This window comes from Bison bison, unplaced genomic scaffold, assembly GCF_000754665.1.
Source record: "Bison bison bison isolate TAMUID 2011002044 unplaced genomic scaffold, Bison_UMD1.0 scf7180017864383, whole genome shotgun sequence".
Taxonomy (NCBI): domain Eukaryota; kingdom Metazoa; phylum Chordata; class Mammalia; order Artiodactyla; family Bovidae; genus Bison; species Bison bison.
This window is the reverse complement of record NW_011494955.1, coordinates 6,762,637-6,779,333: the sequence shown is the minus strand read 5'-3', so window position 1 is coordinate 6,779,333 and position 16,697 is coordinate 6,762,637. Positions and strand designations below refer to the sequence as shown.

General features: G+C 51.4%; 1 protein-coding gene across 2 annotated transcripts; it reads left to right on the top strand.

The window, feature by feature from the left end:
• Nucleotides 1-1,073: 1,073 nt before the first annotated feature.
• Nucleotides 1,074-16,458, top strand: ITGB7 (integrin, beta 7). Of its 2 annotated transcripts, XM_010857913.1 has the most exons (16): nucleotides 1,077-1,168; nucleotides 1,550-1,673; nucleotides 7,146-7,349; nucleotides 9,093-9,294; nucleotides 9,379-9,549; nucleotides 10,653-10,894; nucleotides 11,260-11,418; nucleotides 11,666-11,761; nucleotides 11,939-12,028; nucleotides 13,025-13,177; nucleotides 13,474-13,667; nucleotides 13,995-14,218; nucleotides 14,461-14,680; nucleotides 14,806-15,014; nucleotides 15,338-15,498; nucleotides 15,775-16,458. In XM_010857913.1, the coding sequence occupies exons 3-16, from the start codon at nucleotides 7,149-7,151 to the stop codon at nucleotides 15,853-15,855; spliced, it is 2,403 nt and encodes an 800-aa protein (XP_010856215.1). In that variant the 5' UTR covers nucleotides 1,077-1,168; nucleotides 1,550-1,673; nucleotides 7,146-7,148; the 3' UTR covers nucleotides 15,856-16,458. The 2 variants fall into 2 exon arrangements, with proteins under 2 accessions (XP_010856214.1, XP_010856215.1); XM_010857912.1 differs by lacking the exon at nucleotides 1,550-1,673 and having other exon boundaries at nucleotides 1,074-1,168.
• Nucleotides 16,459-16,697: the final 239 nt, after the last annotated feature.

The window sequence follows — 16,697 nt, the reverse complement described above, 5'->3', positions numbered from 1 at the left end:
GCTCCTCTGGCAGCTACACCCCTCCCCCGACTTGGTGTTCATTGAACACCCTGCCAGGAGATGGGCTCTGTGGTCCCTGCACAGTAGAGGAGACAGACCTGTGAACAGACATCACGTCCAGTTCCTTCTTAAAACTCCGTGGTCAACTGCGGGCCTCAACCTCTTCCCGGCAGCCTCATCCTTGCCCGACTCCAGCTGCCATGTGGGTACTCATTTTTGCCCAGTTCACCTCTGCCACCCCCATCCCAGGCTCCACCACTGTTTGACTCCTTGGACTCCCAACCTCATCCTTTGAGCCTGGCCCTGTGCCAATGTCTCCCAGCTTTCCAGCGTCTGGATCTTGAATTTTTCATTCTCCCATTTCTATTACTTCTCACCCATCAATTCTCACTCTTATCCAGCCAGTGATAAGTGCCACCTTCTCCACTAAACAATTGATACAAATAATCTCATTTCATTCTCAGAACAATCATATGAGTTTCACTTGACAGATGAAGCAGCCACAGGAATGGTAAGTAAATAACTTGGGGCCCCATTACTGGTAAGTGACAGAGCCAGGGATTTGAACTTGGGCAGTTTGGCTCCAGAGTCAATGTAGTTAAGCACCCACTCTAAGACAGTGGGCGCCAGGTTTTCAGAAAGAACAATAGTCATTAACATCCCCCTCCTACAGTACTTACTGCCTCCATATTTCTTCCTTCCCATCATGTTCCTGTATGAGGAAGTAGAGAAATCATCAATTTGGGAGGCAGGCAGATCTGGATTTAAATCCAGATCAGCTAGTTTGCTAACTATGTGATCTCGGGCAAAATTCTTTACCTTGTACTTCTAAGCCTCTACGTCTGTAAAATTAGGGGGCTGGGGGAAGTTTCACACCTATGTCATGAGGTTCTTGTGAGAATGAATTATAACATTATGATGGTACATCCAGCGCACAATAGGTACTCAGTAGATGAGCTTCCTTCTTCCAGACCCCTGTGTCACCAACTCCCTTGACCTGTTTTCACCCTTATCTGCTCCGTGGTCTCCTAGATCAGTCACCCCCACCACCCCCAAGTCTCCCCCACCCCGGGGTGTGTCACTTCCTCCTCTGCAGCCTCCCAGATCAGTACACAAAGGCTGCTGCTACTGCCGGAGGAAGGGCTGCTCCGCACGCAAGCACGCACCTGTGAGTACCAGGGCACCAGCCCTTCTGCCTCCTCTCGCTACCCACCCAGGCCCCACCTGGTCCCAGCCTCCTGGGAAGAGGGCTGTGGCCCGAAGACACCCAGGGTTCAGCTGAGTCTTGAGAAGGGCTCTGAAATCTTCTCTGCATTCCCAAGATCTCCTGTTCCTTTCCCCTCACCGAGTTTCACAAACCCTCCCTCCCCCCACCCATCTCTCCTGGGTTGGTTTCCCAAGAGTGGGACTGGAGACAGGAAAAGGAGGGCGGGGATGTATGAGCCCATCATTTGCTTTACGGCTATGTGTCAAGGACTAATACAAGGTAAGGTTCTCCCTATATTACTCCCCAGCCGCTACGCCTGCTAATGCCTTGTGCTCCCCTCAGGCCTCCTCCCCTTGGGCAGATCCCACACTCCTTGGAGACAGTGGCTCAGTGGCTCAGTTCTGTCTCCTCCTCGTGACGCTGAGTGGGCAGCAGAGGTTCCTCCTGACTTGGGAATTCTGGATGGGTGAGGAGGATGCTCTCTTTCTCAGCTGCTGGGGGGGCAATAGGGTATTGGAGTCAGAATTAAGTCTGGGAAAATGGACAACCCAGAGGGAGCGAAGGGGGAAGATCAAAGAAGACCCCAAGGAAAGAGAAAGGGGATTAGGTAGAGCCCATGGGGACTGGTGCAGAGAAGGTGAAACTTCCCATGAAGATGGGGCCTGGGTTGGAGGGGAGGAAAGCAGCACAAAGTGAGAGACCTGGTCGGTGTCAGCCCCTGCCTCTGCTCAAGTTCGCTGGGGACCCTGGGCAAGTCACTCACCACTTCTGGGATTCAGGTTTCCATCTGAGAAAAAACGGGGTTGAAATAGATTTCTCCATTCTATGTTTAGGATCAGAGGGGGAACGGAAGTAAAATGAAGAACTGTAAAGAAATGGAGAAGAGAAAAGCAGACTAGAGGTGTAATCAGATTTCTGAATAGGAAGGGGAGAGAAAGGGAAAGACAGATTAAGATACAATTGGTGGCAAGTCCTGCATCCCAAGGAGGGGAGAAGGGGGTTGGGGGGACATGTCTGGGGCCCCATTTAGGGGAGATGAGCAACTCCTGGGGAACCAGTGTGGCCCAGAGCCCCACCTGTGAGAGATGAGTCAAAACTCTGTTCGTGCTGTAGCATCCCCAGCCTGGGCAACCACAGGCGAGCCGAGCCAGCAAGCCTGAGGTTAAGCAGAGGATTAGCCCTGAGCTTGTCTCTCTTGCAGAGGGTGGAGGCTCTGTTAAATATATATCTACTACGCCTGAGGTCACAGGTGGTGGGGAGCAGGACGGGAGCGGTCAGCGGCTTGACACCCCACCCCTTCCCCACACCCCTCGTCGAGTGTCTGGTACTGAGTCTCAGCCCAGGCTGAGAAGGATGTTGATGCTTCCTGAAAGAGTGAGCTGGCATTTCAAATGCACTGCTGATGGTTGTGGGAACTGTTGCAGCCCTTCAGGAGGTCATGTCGGTTATGCCCGCACTGCTCACCAGTATTACAAATGATTCCTATTTATTAACCCTACAAATCCTCTTCCAGGGTGTATCCTATTAATACAACATGCACACCTGTGAAATGATAAATCCAGGTATTTTTACTGCAGTATTGTTTATAATAGTGAACAATTAGAAACAACATAAATTCTCATCACAAAGACTAAATACAACATGACATATCCGTGCAATGGAAATCTATACAGAACAAGGGATTTCTTTATTTCTTGGGCAGTAGGAACTCCAAGAAAAGTAGTGAAACTGAGGAAGATGCAAAACTGGGTGCCAAGTATTCTAGCATCTGTGGAATTCCATCATTGGATTCTAGCACTTGAAGACTATACGTATGTTCATGTTAGTTTGTATATACACTAAAAATCTCTTGAAAGATGACAAGCAACAAAAAATACTAATAAATGATGGTTATTTGCTTGGTGTAAGTGTGGACACGGGTGGATTGGGAATGGGAGAGGGCATTTCTCACGATCTTAACTTTTTGATTTTTAACATTGTGCTAAAATACACATCAAATTGATCATTTAAACCATTTTAAGTGTATAATTCAGTGGCATTAGGTACATTCACAATGCTATGTAACCATCACTATTATCTAGTTCCAGAACTTTCTCTTCACTTCACAAGGAAACTGCCCATTAAGCAGTCACTTCTCATCCTCCCCTTCTCCCCAACTGTTAGCAATCACTAAGCTACTTTCTGTCTCTATGGAGTTGTCTAGTTGGGCTGCTGCTGCTGCTAAGTCGCTTCAGTTGTGTCCGACCCTGTGCGACCCCATAGATGGCAGCCCACCAGGCTCCCCTGTCCCTGGGATTCTCCAGGCAAGAGCACTGGAGTGGGTTGCCATTTCCTTCTCCAATGCATGAAAGTGAAAAGTGAAAGGGAAGTCGCTCAGTCGTGTTTGACTCTTAGCAAACCCGTTGCTAAGTTGCCATGGGATTTTCCAGGCAAGAGTACTGGAGTGGGGTGCCATTGCTTTCTCCCTAGTTGGGCTAGTTCATATAAATGGAGGTGTATAATGTGTGCTTGTCCGTGACTAGTTTTTTTCATTGAACATCGTGTTTTCAAGGTTAATTCATGTTGTAGCATGTATCAATACTTCATTCTTCTTTATGGCCAAATAATATTTCGTTGTATGGCTATGCCATATTTTATCCATTCATCAGGTAGGCATTTCTGGTGGGCACTCATCAGGTGGGTTGTTTCTGCCTTTCAGCTATTGTACATGGTACTGCGATGAAGAGTCCTGCACAAGTCTGTGTTTGCTTAAACATCCGTTTTCAGTTCTTTTAGGGATATCCTTAGGGGTAGAATTGTCAAGTACCAGGGTGATTCTGTGCTTTAACTTCATAAAGAATCACCAAACTGTTTTCCACAGTTGCTGTACCATTTTGCATTCCCACCAGCAATGTATGAAGGTTCCATCTTCTCTGCATCCTCATCTACACTTATTTTCTGTGTGTTTTTTTTTTTTTTAAGTCTAGCCATCTTAGTGGGTGTGAAGTGGTATCTCACTGTGGTTTTGATTTGCATTTCCCTGAAGGCTAATCATGTTTAGCATTTTTTACTCAGTTGTTCCTCACTTATCAATCCTCTTTAAAGAAACATCTAAGTCCCTTGCTTATTTTAAAAGTAGGTTGTTTTTCTCTTTCTTGTTGAGGTGTAAGAGTTCTTTATATATTCTGGATACTTGACAGATATGTGATTTGCAAATATTTTCTCCCATCCTGTGGTCTGTCTCTTCACTTTCTTGATAATGTCCTTTAAAGCACAAAAGTTTAAAACGTTGAAGTTCAGTTTATCTAGCTCCTTTTGTTGCTTGTGCTTTTGATGTCATAGCTAAGAATCCATTGTCAAGTCCAAAATTATGAAGATTTACCCCTATATTTTTTTCTAGGAGTTTATAGTTTATGAACTTATACTTAGGTCTTTGGTCCATTTTCAGTTAATTTTTGTGTATGTTGTGAGGTAGAAGTCCAACTTTATTCTTTTAAATGTGGATATCCAGTCATTCTAGCACCTTTTGCTGAAGACTTCTTTCTGTATTGAATGGTTTGGCAGCTTTGTTGAAAATCAATTGGCCATACAGGGATGGACTTGTATATTTCTTTCTTTTATTTATTTAATGCTTTTGGCTGGGCTGGGTCTTCCTTGCTTTGCAAGGGCTCTCTCTAGTTGCTTCGAGCAGGGGCTACTGTTGCAGTGCGTGGCCTTCTTACTGGGGTGGCTTCTCTTGTTGCAGGCACAGGCTTTAGGTACATGGGCTTCAGGAGTTGCAGCACACTGGCTTGGTGGTTGCAGCTTGCGGGCTCTAGAGCTCAAGCACAATAGTTGTGGCACACAGGCTTAGTTGTCCCGTGGCATGTGGAATCTTCCTGGATCAGGGATCGAACTTGTGTCCCCAGCCAGATTCTTAACCAGTGCATCACCAGGCAAGTCTAGATTTGTATATTTCTGAACTCTCAATTCTATTCCATTGATCTCTTTGCTTGTCCCTGGTGTTGGAGAAGACTCTTGAGAGTCCCTTGGACTGCAAGGAGATCCAACCAGTCCATTCTAAAGGAGATCAGCCCTGGGTGTTCTTTGGAAGGATTGATGCTAAAGCTGAAACTGCAGTACTTTGGCCACCTCATGCGAAGAGTTGACTCATTAGAAAAAACTCTGATGCTGGGAGGGATTGGGGGCAGGAGGAGAAGGGGACGACAGAGGATGAGATGGCTGGATGGCATCACCGACTCGATGGACGTGAGTTTGCGTGAACTCGGTAGATGGTGATGGACAGGGAGGCCTGGTGTGCTGTGATTCATGGGGTCGCAAAGAGTCGGACACAACTGAGCGACTGAACTGAACTGAACTGATGCTGATACTATGGGCTTCTCAGGTGGTTCAGTGGGTAAAGAATATGCCTGCAGTGCAGGAGATACGGGAGATGTGGGTTTGATCCTGTGTTGGAAGATCCCCTGGAGAAGGGCGTGACAACATACTCCAGTATTCTTGCCTAGAGAATCCCATGGACAGAGGAGCCTGGCGGGCTATAGTCCATAGGGTCACAAAGAGTTGGACATGACTGAAGCTACTGAGCACGCATGCCAATACCACACTATCTTGAATACAGCAGCTTTGTAGTAAGTTTTGAAAGTAAGAAGTGTGAGTCTTCCAATTTTGTTCTTCTTTTTCAAGATTGTTTTGGCTATTCGTGCAATGCTATATGAATGTTAGGATCACCTTTGCATTTCTATAAAAATGGCCATTGGGATTAACTTTTTGATTTTTGAAATGTGATATTGAATTGCCTATTCAAATTTTAATTAGTAAGTTTCCATTTTGTTTCGTGGCGGTGCTAGGTTGCGGTGTGCAGGCTCTTCTTTGTTGCGGCAAGTAGGTGTTTCTCTACTTGAGATGCACAGAGGCCTCTCTAGTTGCAGCATGTGGGTTTAGTGACCTTGTGGCATGTGGAATCTTAGGGGTCTCTAGTTGCAGCGTGTGGGCTTAGTGGCCCTGTGGCGTGTGGGATCTTAGTTTTCCAATCAGGGATCAAACTTGCATCCCCTGCATTGGAAGGTGGATTCTTAACCACTGGACTACCTGGGAAGTCCCAATTAATAAGTTTTTAAAATTCTCAAATTTGCCTGGTCTTCCATATAGGTCATTCCAGGAATTACCCTGACTTCAAGCTCTATCTCCAAAACTCTAGATCCCCTTTGTGCAATGTACAGTAAAGAGAAAAATTTACCAACTCTGGCCTTCCTTTCTTCATTATCTCAGACTTTTAGACAGCTCTTCTTAAGGTCTAATTGTTATTCCTCTTGCTGTCATTTTGGTCAATTACAGCTGATTTCCCTGCCTTTTTCACATACTCCCTCATCTGCTCCAGCATTCTTTCCTCTCATTCCTAATCCCTGACTTCCCACCCCCCTTATTTAGAGCCCCTGGCCCTCTTCCTTTAGAATCCATGGTTATGAAAGCTAAAAGGACTGTCAGATTATTTTTTTCAGCTCACTTACTTTAAGTTATGGAAACTAAGGCTCAGAGAGAAAGTCTGACTTGACACCAGCCAGTGAGTGACTGAGACTGGACCAGACCTGGTCCATTTCCTCTCTGTTTTGTTCTCTTTCCACTATAGCTTGGAATTGGTGAAGAGCCCTATGTGCAGACCTTCCTGCATCCATGTCCCCTCTCCAGACTCTTGCTTAGGCCATTTTGCCCACTCTGGCCTCATAAAGTCTGCACACGGGAGGGACAGGTCTTTTCCAAGGCTCCTACCCCAGCCTGAGACGTGCCTTTTCCTGCCATTTTGAAGAAACTGCTGAATCCACAGGGGGAAGTGAAACTATGGGGGGAGATAAAGAGTTGGGGTAGAGTTTTCAGAGGGACAACCACAGGCTAAGTTTAGAGGACCAAGAGTTTGGGGGCCCTTCCTGAGGACCCACGTGACCCCCTTTATATCCTATTACAGACCATGGTGGCTTTGTCAATGGTCCTTGTTTTCCTGCTGGCCCTGAGCAGAGGTGAAAGTGAGTTGGACGCCAAGAGCTCATCCCCACAGGAGGCCACAGAGTGGAGGGATCCCAGTCTGTCCCTGCCAGGGTCCTGCCAGCCAGCTCCCTCCTGCCAAAAGTGCATCCTCTCACACCCGAGCTGTGCATGGTGCAAGCAACTGGTAAAGATCGGCCTGTGACCTCTGAACCGTGTGTGTGTGTGAATGTGTGCAACCTGGATATACAAGTATGATTGTGTGGGTACATGTGTGACGTTCTGGGTACGCTCTGTAGTCCTGTATATGACTGAGTTTGTGCACATATGACTTCTGTCTGTGATTGCATGTGTGTGGGCACACACATGCATGCAAGAGTCCTCTGCACACATGTTTGTCTGCATCTGTGTATCTGTGTATATATGGAGAAGACTTGTGACCTTAAACTTGGAGGAAGCATGTTCTTACTGAACTCTTGTTTGTGTATAGCGAGAGGGATCTTTTGTGGGTATATCCATGAGAAAGTGTATTTGTCAGCTTGGGGCTGTCAAAATACCATAGACTGGGGTGGGGGGGGCTTAAGTGACAGGAATTTATTTTACAAACAAATTGATTGAGGATGTGAAATCCCAGATCAAGGTGGTAGCTGATTCAGTTCCTAGTGAGAGCTCTCTTCCTGGCTTGCTAATGGGCTGCAGACAAGCTCTCTGGTGTTTCTTCTTATAGGGATCTAATCAACAGATCATGAGGGCTCTACTCACATGACCTCATCTAACCTTAATTTATTCTCTAAGGCCCCAACTCCACATACTATCATGTTGGGGGTCAGTCCACTGCAAAAGTGTGTGATTGGGTTTCTGGATCTGGGTTGGGGGTGGAGGTGTGTTCCTGGGTATGCAGCAGCCTATGACTGGGAGGGTAGGCTGGAAGGAGCTGGAAGCCTATGGGCTTTGGGGCAAAGGCTTGAACTACCTAAGTGGCAAGAAGGATGTGGGGGGTGGGGGAGAGGGTGTCTTCCTGGCTGGTCAAACAAAGCTGTTCTTTGTTCATGCCTTAAAGAGACAGGGCTCTGGTGTAGCAGAGCAAAAGGGGTGCCTGAGCTGGGGGGATGGGGCAGAACCGTCTCACAGGAAATGGGGAGTTAGATGAGATAAGAAAGGCGGGCACACTCATGGGGGGAAGACAGAGCTCCAGAGCTGAGTGGGTCCAGGAGAAAGGCACGTAGTGAATCTGGGAGGCCTGGAAGGGGAAGACACAGTCAGTGGGAGGCAGAGAGCAGAGGTGCCAGGCCAGAGGAGCCAGGCAGGGACTCTTGGGCCAGCTGGATGCGAGTCAGTCTCCTCCAGTCCCCAGACCAGAGCCTGGCTGGCACCTGGGCCAGCTGAGAAGCTGCTCTAACCATTTCCTTCCCCTGTGGCTCCCCAGCCAGTCCCGGGGTACCAGACGCACTGAGGAGAAGGGGGTATTCTCTTCTGTCCCTATCGTTTCCCTTCCCAGAAACTGTCTTAATCTGACCCCCTTCCCTTTTTGGCCTGAGTTTGCAGCAGGGAAAGGCGGGGCAGGGCGAGGGTGGACTAGGAGGACAGGTTCTTCCTTTTTTAATGGTAGTGAGGTCCCTAAGATCTCAGCAGGAACTCTGTCCTGCTGTGGGAGGTGAGAGGTAGGTATCTGGCGGAAAGGGGGTGTCGAGATGAGGGTAGGAGAAGGGAGATGCTGTAGGAAGTGGGCTCTGGACAAGGAAGTAAGTACGAGGTTCGAGGGTAGCTGTGGAAGGAAGGGAGGGGAGGGAATTGGGGGTGGGTGCGGGGCTCAGGGAGTTGCCTGACAGGGGAGGGCTTGGAAGTGGCCAGGACGGCAGGGTGGTTCCGGGAGCCGGGCTGAGGGTTTCGGGGGATCAGGGTTCCCCACGCGCCTCCCCTTGCCGCGCAGAACTTCACAGCGTCCGGGGAGGCGGAGGCGCGGCGCTGTGCTCGGCGAGAAGAGCTGCTGGCCCGGGGCTGCCTCCTGGGGGAGCTGGAGGAGCCCCGCGGCCGGCAGGAGGTGTTGCAGGATGACCCGCTCAGCCAGGGCACCCGCGGCGAGGGGGCCACCCAGCTGGCGCCGCAGCGGGTCCGGGTCACGCTGCGGCCGGGTGAGTTAAGGGGTGATGGGCAGTGAGGCCGGGGGTTGGGATTCCACCGCGCCCCGCTGACCTCCCCATCACCTCTACCCGCAGGGGAGCCCCAGCAGCTCCGGGTCCGCTTCCTTCGAGCTGAGGGATACCCCGTGGACCTGTACTACCTTATGGACCTGAGCTACTCCATGAAGGACGACCTGGAGCGCGTGCGACAGCTCGGGCACGCGCTGCTGGTGCGGTTGCAGGAGGTCACTGACTCCGTGCGCATCGGTAAGCCCCGCGGAGCCCTGCCTGCTCCTGCCTGCCCTCTGCCTCTAACCAGCCGCACCCCACCCTCTGCCAATGCCTAGGACACACAAGGGCCTCACCTGCCCTCTCCTGCCCACCCCCCACACTCCAAGAAAATAATCGAAAAGATTCCCTGGAGAAGGGATAGGCTACCTACTCCAGTAGTCCTGGGCTTCCATGGGGGCTCAGACAAAAAGAATCCACCTGCAATGAGGAAGACCTGGGTTCCTGGAGGTGGGCATGGCGACCCACTTATTATTCTTGCCTGGAGAATCCCATGGACGGAGGAGCCTGGTGGGCTCCAGTCTATAGGGTCCCAAAGAGTCAGACACCACTGAGTGACTAAACACAGGATAAGAAAGTAAAGCGAGGGTTTATTTAAGTGAAACTGTGCTCTCAAGGGGAGAGAGAGCAGGCAGACTCAGGTAAGAGGCTGCCCTGAGGTTTTTTTCCTGCAAGCCGGTTACCTGGGGCGTAGAAATGAAGGGGCGAAACACTTGTGCCCTCTCCTGGTTTCTAACAGACCTGGCCAGGCCACGGGTTCCTGATATCTATCCCCAGAGACATCTTCTAGGTCAGAGCTAGGGATCCTGTAGTACCCCTAATTTTACTGGAAGGGTAACTGAGTCCCCGAATCTGGAGAGCCTGTTCAGACAGCTACCAGCATCAGAGATGCCCTAGACGTGCCACCTGGACACTCCCCTGATGCCTCGTCTCCTGGCCAAGGTCTAAGTGCACCATCCCTGCCGCACCTGCTTGCATCCCTCTGTCCACCATCCCTGCTTCATCTTCTGCTGCTGCTGCCATTACTACACTGCACACTCGAGGCTTCTTTAGCTTCCACCAAACCCCTGCCTGCCCCCATCATGTCCTCCTCCTCATATCCATTCCCCACTTCCCTGAGCCTGTGCACTCGCTCCTTTGCCCCTGCTGGGTCCTGGGTCCCTGGCCCTTTAGGAGCACCCTCTCCCATTAGCTCCTCTGTGACTGTCCCCCACCCCAGTTCTTGGGGACTCTCTTCCTGAGTCCTTAGCAGTGGCCCCCCACCCAGTGACATCTGGCACTACCTTCATGACTCCTCCCAGGCTTTGGCTCCTTCGTGGACAAAACGGTGCTGCCCTTCGTGAGCACAGTGCCCTCCAAGCTTCGTCACCCCTGCCCCTCCCGGCTGGAGAGCTGCCAGCCACCCTTCAGTTTTCACCATGTGCTGTCCCTCACTGGGGATGCAGAGGCCTTCGAGCGGGAGGTGGGACGCCAGAACGTGTCCGGCAACCTGGACTTGCCCGAAGGTGGCTTTGATGCCATTCTGCAGGCTGCCCTCTGCCAGGTGAGGGGGTGGGGAGGGTCTTTGAGTTGGATGAGCTGGTTGGAGCCAAGATGGGCAGCTGTGGTTAGTCAGTGCACAGTTCTAGGGGTGCCCTTTGTGTTATAGTCCCTGTAGTTTGCACATTTATTTTGACAGTTTCCTGGTGGTTTGGAGTGAAATGTCTAGAGGAAGAGGCATACTTTTCTAATTTACAAGGCCTCTACTAGCAGCAACCCTATTTGGGGAGAAGCAAGGAGCTGGAGACAGGGGGATGGACAAACTGAGTCAGAATGAGGCCGGCCACATCTTTGGCTAGTAGAGCTGGTGGGGGTAGCTCAAGGGCCCTCCGTGCTCAGGTGCACAGCCTCCCACCCACCCCACTCCAGAAGCAGATTGGCTGGAGAAATGTGTCCCGCCTGCTGGTGTTCACGTCAGATGACACATTCCACACAGCTGGGGACGGCAAGCTGGGCGGCATCTTCATGCCCAGCGACGGGCACTGCCACTTGGACAGCAATGGCCTCTACAGTCGCAGCCCAGAGTTTGTGAGTCACCACCCTTCCCCGCCCTCCCCGTGGGAGCCACACCTCTTCTCCCAGGACCTCTCCCTGTAGCCTCACTGTCCTTATGGTGGCCACCCTGCCATCCTCCTCAGCAGCTCCTCCTCTCCATGTCCCTCTACTTCCCAGCCCCTCCCCTCCTTCTAGCTGGTGGAACCCTGGATTTTCAGGGTACCTTACATTCTGTGAGGGGGGCCTGGGGTACTCACCTTGTCCCCACTCCTTGCTCCAGGACTACCCTTCTGTGGGTCAAGTAGCCCAGGCCCTGTCTGCGGCAAACATTCAGCCCATCTTTGCTGTCACCAGTGCCACACTACCTGTCTACCGGGTAAGAGCTGTGTGAATGCCAAACCCTCCCATGCCCAGCCTTTCTCAGCTCCCTCAAAGGCCCATTTTCCTCTCCCGATATGCCCTCCTTCCAGAGTCCCACCCCGCCCCCCGCCCACGGCAAGCTTATTTCCTGAGAGTTGTGACCCACCATTTCCCTCAACTCCCCCCATTGCAGGAGCTGAGTAACCTGATTCCCAAGTCTGCAGTGGGGGAGCTGAGTGAGGACTCCAGCAATGTGGTGCAGCTCATCATGGATGCTTATAACGTGAGGGGCTGGGGGGGAGGGGCACTGGGGAAAGTGGAAAGGGACCCCCAGGTAGGATGGCAGAACCAAGAGGACAATCGCCTGTTGGTATCACACCCCACAGCTCCTGCCCACAGTCTGTGTGTGTGGTTGTCATTAACAGCTCACTCAGTCTTGCACTCATTCATAAATCTTAAGTGGCTGATTTCTACAGAGCATGAAGCACTGCTCTGGGCAAGAAAGGGAATTAATATTGATTGAGTTTTTATTTCATGCCAAGCACCATCCCAGGTACACACTGTTTGCTGTCTCATTTACTCCACTAAACCCCCTCCCTGCTTGGAAACTATTACTCTAGTTTTATCCATGGGGAGGAGGCTAAGTGACTTGCCCAAGATCACACAGATAACAGATGCAAGGGCTGGCACTTGTCTATACACAAAGAATGTCATATCTGGAGATTGCCTTCACTATAAGCTTATCAATAATTCAGAGATATTCTTCACAGGAATCATGGAATTTTACAGGTAGACAGAACCATAAAAATTCATGTTTCTTGGGGTTAGGTCTTATCTCTGCAACTTGACTGTAGGCTTCTTGATAACAGAGACTGTGTTCTAAACCCATGGTGAGAAAATGTGAGACAATATCAAATTTCCCAGGACAAACTCAATGGAAAGAATGTGTTCTTTAGACCTTGTATGCTCACAGATGACATGTCCAGACATGAGGTTTGAAAAACCTAGCTACTGCATGTGTACAGCGCTGGCTAGCCCCTGAGCCCCACCAGGTCTTTGCCACAGCGGCACTGAGATGCCGTGTTGGAAACCTCTGGACCCTGTGTTCTCGCTCAAGGCCATCCCAGGTCCTTCCTGCAGAAACTCCTCCTGACTGGGCAGAGCAGAAGGAGCCCCCAGGTGGGCTGAGGGTGGGGTTCTGGCAGAATGTGGAACAGCTGGAGAGGGTGTGAGCTGTAACTGGCCTTCACATGGTCACTCTCTCTCGCTCTTTCCCCAGAGACTGTCATCCACTGTGACCCTCGAACACGAACACTCTCTTCTCCCTCCGGGGGTCCGCATCTCTTATGAATCTCAATGTGGGGATTCTGAGAAGAGACTGAGTGAAGCTGGCGACTGGGTACAGTGCAACCAAGTCCGAATCAACCAGACGGTGAGAAGGAAGGGTGTGGGGATGGGAGCGGGAAATTGAGCAGGCAGGAGGGGATGGGGGGTACAGGCCTGGGAAACAATGTAAAAAGCCTGGGGTGTCCTCCACCTGTCCTTTCTCAGACACTTTAATGAGCAGCTTCCTCAAATGTTTCTAGGAGATGGGTGTTAGCATGACCCTGCCCCTTCATTTGCTAAGTAGTGTTCTGGATGACCAATGGCTTTGCGATGTGTGTATGTGCACAGGAGTGTGTGTGCTCACGGTTCTCTTAGTATGATTCCCCCCTGCCCTGTCCTCAGGTGAATTTTTGGGTTACTTTCCAAGCTACCCACTGCCTCCCAGAGCCTCATCTGCTGAGGTTCCGAGCCCGTGGCTTCTCCGAGGAGCTGACTGTGGAGTTGCACACAGTGTGTGACTGTAACTGCAGCGACGCCCAGCTCCAGGCTCCTCACTGCAGTGATGGCCAGGGGCACCTCCAGTGTGGGGTGTGCAGGTGAGGGCCTACTTCCCTTCACCCATATGGCTCCCCCGTACTCCCACCTCGTCCTCCATCCCTCCACCCGCGACTCTGTCTCTAGGTATCTTTTTCGTAGACCTTCCAAGACTCGACCCTGACTTTCACCTCCTGAAGCTTCTTCCTTCTGCTGCAACTCTCCCTGCTCTTCTACTCCTCGGAACTCCATTATAGTCCATGCTCCTCTCAGCCTCGCTCTCTCTCCAGCTATCTTGAGATCTTAGGTTTAGAGGGTTTGGGGAAAGGCAGGTCAAGACATGGTCAAATTCTCTGATCCCCCCTTTCCCTCCTCCCTTCCCCTCCCAGCTGTGTCCCCGGCCGCCTGGGTCGACTCTGTGAGTGTTCGGAGGCTGAGCTATCCTCCCCAGATCTGGAGTCTGGGTGCCGGGCCCCCAACGGCACAGGGCCCCTGTGCAGCGGGAGGGGACAATGCCAGTGTGGACGCTGCACCTGCAGTGGACAGAGCTCTGGACGCCTGTGCGAGTGTGACGATGCCAGCTGTGAGCGACATGAAGGCATCCTCTGTGGAGGTACCTGGAGACTTGGGGAGAAGGGTGGGGTCAGAGTGGCCCCCCAAGGGCGTTGAGGCTCTGGGAACTTCTTGATACCAAGGGCAGGAATCAGGCTGTGATGTAGGGGTTAGAAGTTGTCTGACACACTCGAGAGGGAAATGGATGCACAGGAGCAGATCAGCTCTAGGCAGCCCGTGATGGCATGTGGTGCCCAGTGGCTGTGGAGGATGGTTGTCACCCTCTGTGTGGCCCTACCTCAGGCTTTGGCCGTTGCCAATGTGGAGTGTGTCACTGTCACGCCAACCGCACGGGCAGAGCATGTGAATGCAGTGGCGACACGGACAACTGTGTCAGTCCTGACGGAGGGTTCTGCAATGGGCACGGACACTGCAATTGCGACCGCTGCCAGTGCGACGACGGCTACTATGGTGCCCTTTGTGATCAATGCTCAGGCTGCAAGACACCATGCGAGACACACAGGTGAGCCCTCAGGCCTTGCACCTCGGGAACAGGGCTCACTGAGCCCCTCCTGCCCACCTGCTCTTTCTGTGGGTCATCTGGGTGACAACTGCCCAGCTGGTAACTTACTGGTACCCACTGGACAGGGACTGCGCAGAGTGCAAAGCCTTTGGGACTGGTCCCCTGGCCAGGAACTGCAGCACAGCGTGTGCCCACGCCAACATGACTCTGGTTTTGACCCCTACCCTGGATGACAGCTGGTGTAAAGAGAGAACCCAGGACAACCAGCTCTTCTTCTTTCTGGCAGAGGATGAAGCTGGAGGCAGAGTTGTGCTCACAGTGAGACCTCCAGAGGGTAAGTGGGCAGGGATACTGTGGACATGCCACATGAAGTCCTGCAAGTTTAATGGGTAGGGGGCCAGAACTCTGGAGGTGAAAACGCCAGGCAATCAGGCTGGGGACTGAAGCAGAGCTGTGAAGCAAGCAGAGTGCAGATGCTGGATCAAGTGGACCTGGCTGAGGCCCTGAGTGCTGGGATAACCCTGATCCTGTGGAAGTTCCCTTTGTTTTCAATGACAGGCAAGACTAGGGAGGCTGATGGGGCTGGACATGTTGTGGGTGACGGGTGATCAATTCCTAGGCCCTGGCCCCCACAAGTCCATTGTTTCTTCCCCATAGAGGGAGCAGACCACACCCGAATCATTGTGCTGGGCTGTGTGGGGGGCATCGTGGCGGTGGGACTGGGATTGGTCCTCGCTTATCGGCTCTCAGTGGAGATCTATGACCGCCGAGAATTCCATCGTTTTGAAAAGGAGCGGCAGCATCTCAACTGGAAGCAGGTGAGGAGCCTGCCTTCTCCCCCACTGGGTGGGGTTTTCCATGCTTCCCCTGGCTACAGGGGTTTTGCTTTCTGCTTCACCATCCCCAACTCCACCCCATTCTTTCTACACACCCCACACCCCAGGCCTGTGCCTCCTCTGCAGGCTTACCCTGGTTCCTCTGCTCATTTCCATCAGTTCCTGGGGTTCCTGCTCAAGTTCTAGGCTGGCTTCTTAGAACTAGATAAAAGAGGAGTCCTGGGACTTTTCCTCATCACTGGCAACTTCTTTCCGCAGGACCACAATCCTCTCTACCAAAGCGCCATCACGACCACTGTCAACCCCCGCTTTCAAGAGGCAGACAGCCCCGTTCTCTGAAGTGGGGAGAGAAAATCACTGCAGGGCTCTTCTCTGGGACCAAAGGAGTTGAGGCGTGGGGTGGATCGGGCTACAGCCGGGCAGGGGGCACTGAAAGGGCTGCCTGCTGCTGCGACCTTGCTTCCCTACCTCACAAGGAGTGGGGGCTCTCCCAGCCAGGTCTACAATAAAGTCTTACCTGAGAGCACACCGGTCAGTTTGTTTTGCCCCAGGCCAGGACATGTGGAGCCTGGGCCTCAGGAGGCTCACATGCAGTCCTCCCCCTACCACCTGAGGGCGAGTTTCTCAAGGTAACAGTGTGCAAGGATGACCTGGGCTGCGTGGGGAGCAGCGGCAGCACCGGGCTGGGTGGGCGAGTGAATCCTCAGCTGAGCTGACGAAGGAGCGCAACAGACCACACTTGGAGAAACGCTGCCTTGGCTGGTGTCTAGCCTCGTTCTATCCTGCTACATTTCTTTTCTTTCCTTATTCAGAACTGATAGCCTGTTTTTACTTTTGCTTGTTGTGCCTCTGTGAAGGGGAGCTCATAGGTGCTGGAAGTTGTGGGGTGGTTGGTTACATTTGGTGGGAAAAAATAAAACTACTTTGGCCCCAGTGAAAAAACTTCTCCCAAGGATGTTCTTCCCAAAGAGGAGATAGTATGTACAAAAGCCCTGTTTTTTATTTAAATATCCTAAATATATCACGAAGGAACATACACTGCACTTTAATGGTAAAAAGATACAAGTTTATAACATCTTATAAAAACTACCATTTAAAAGTGATCTTGTTCATTTGATATTCCCCTCCCCTAATAGCAAAATAAGTATATTAAAAAAAAAAAAAAACGTGGAGAGGAAGGG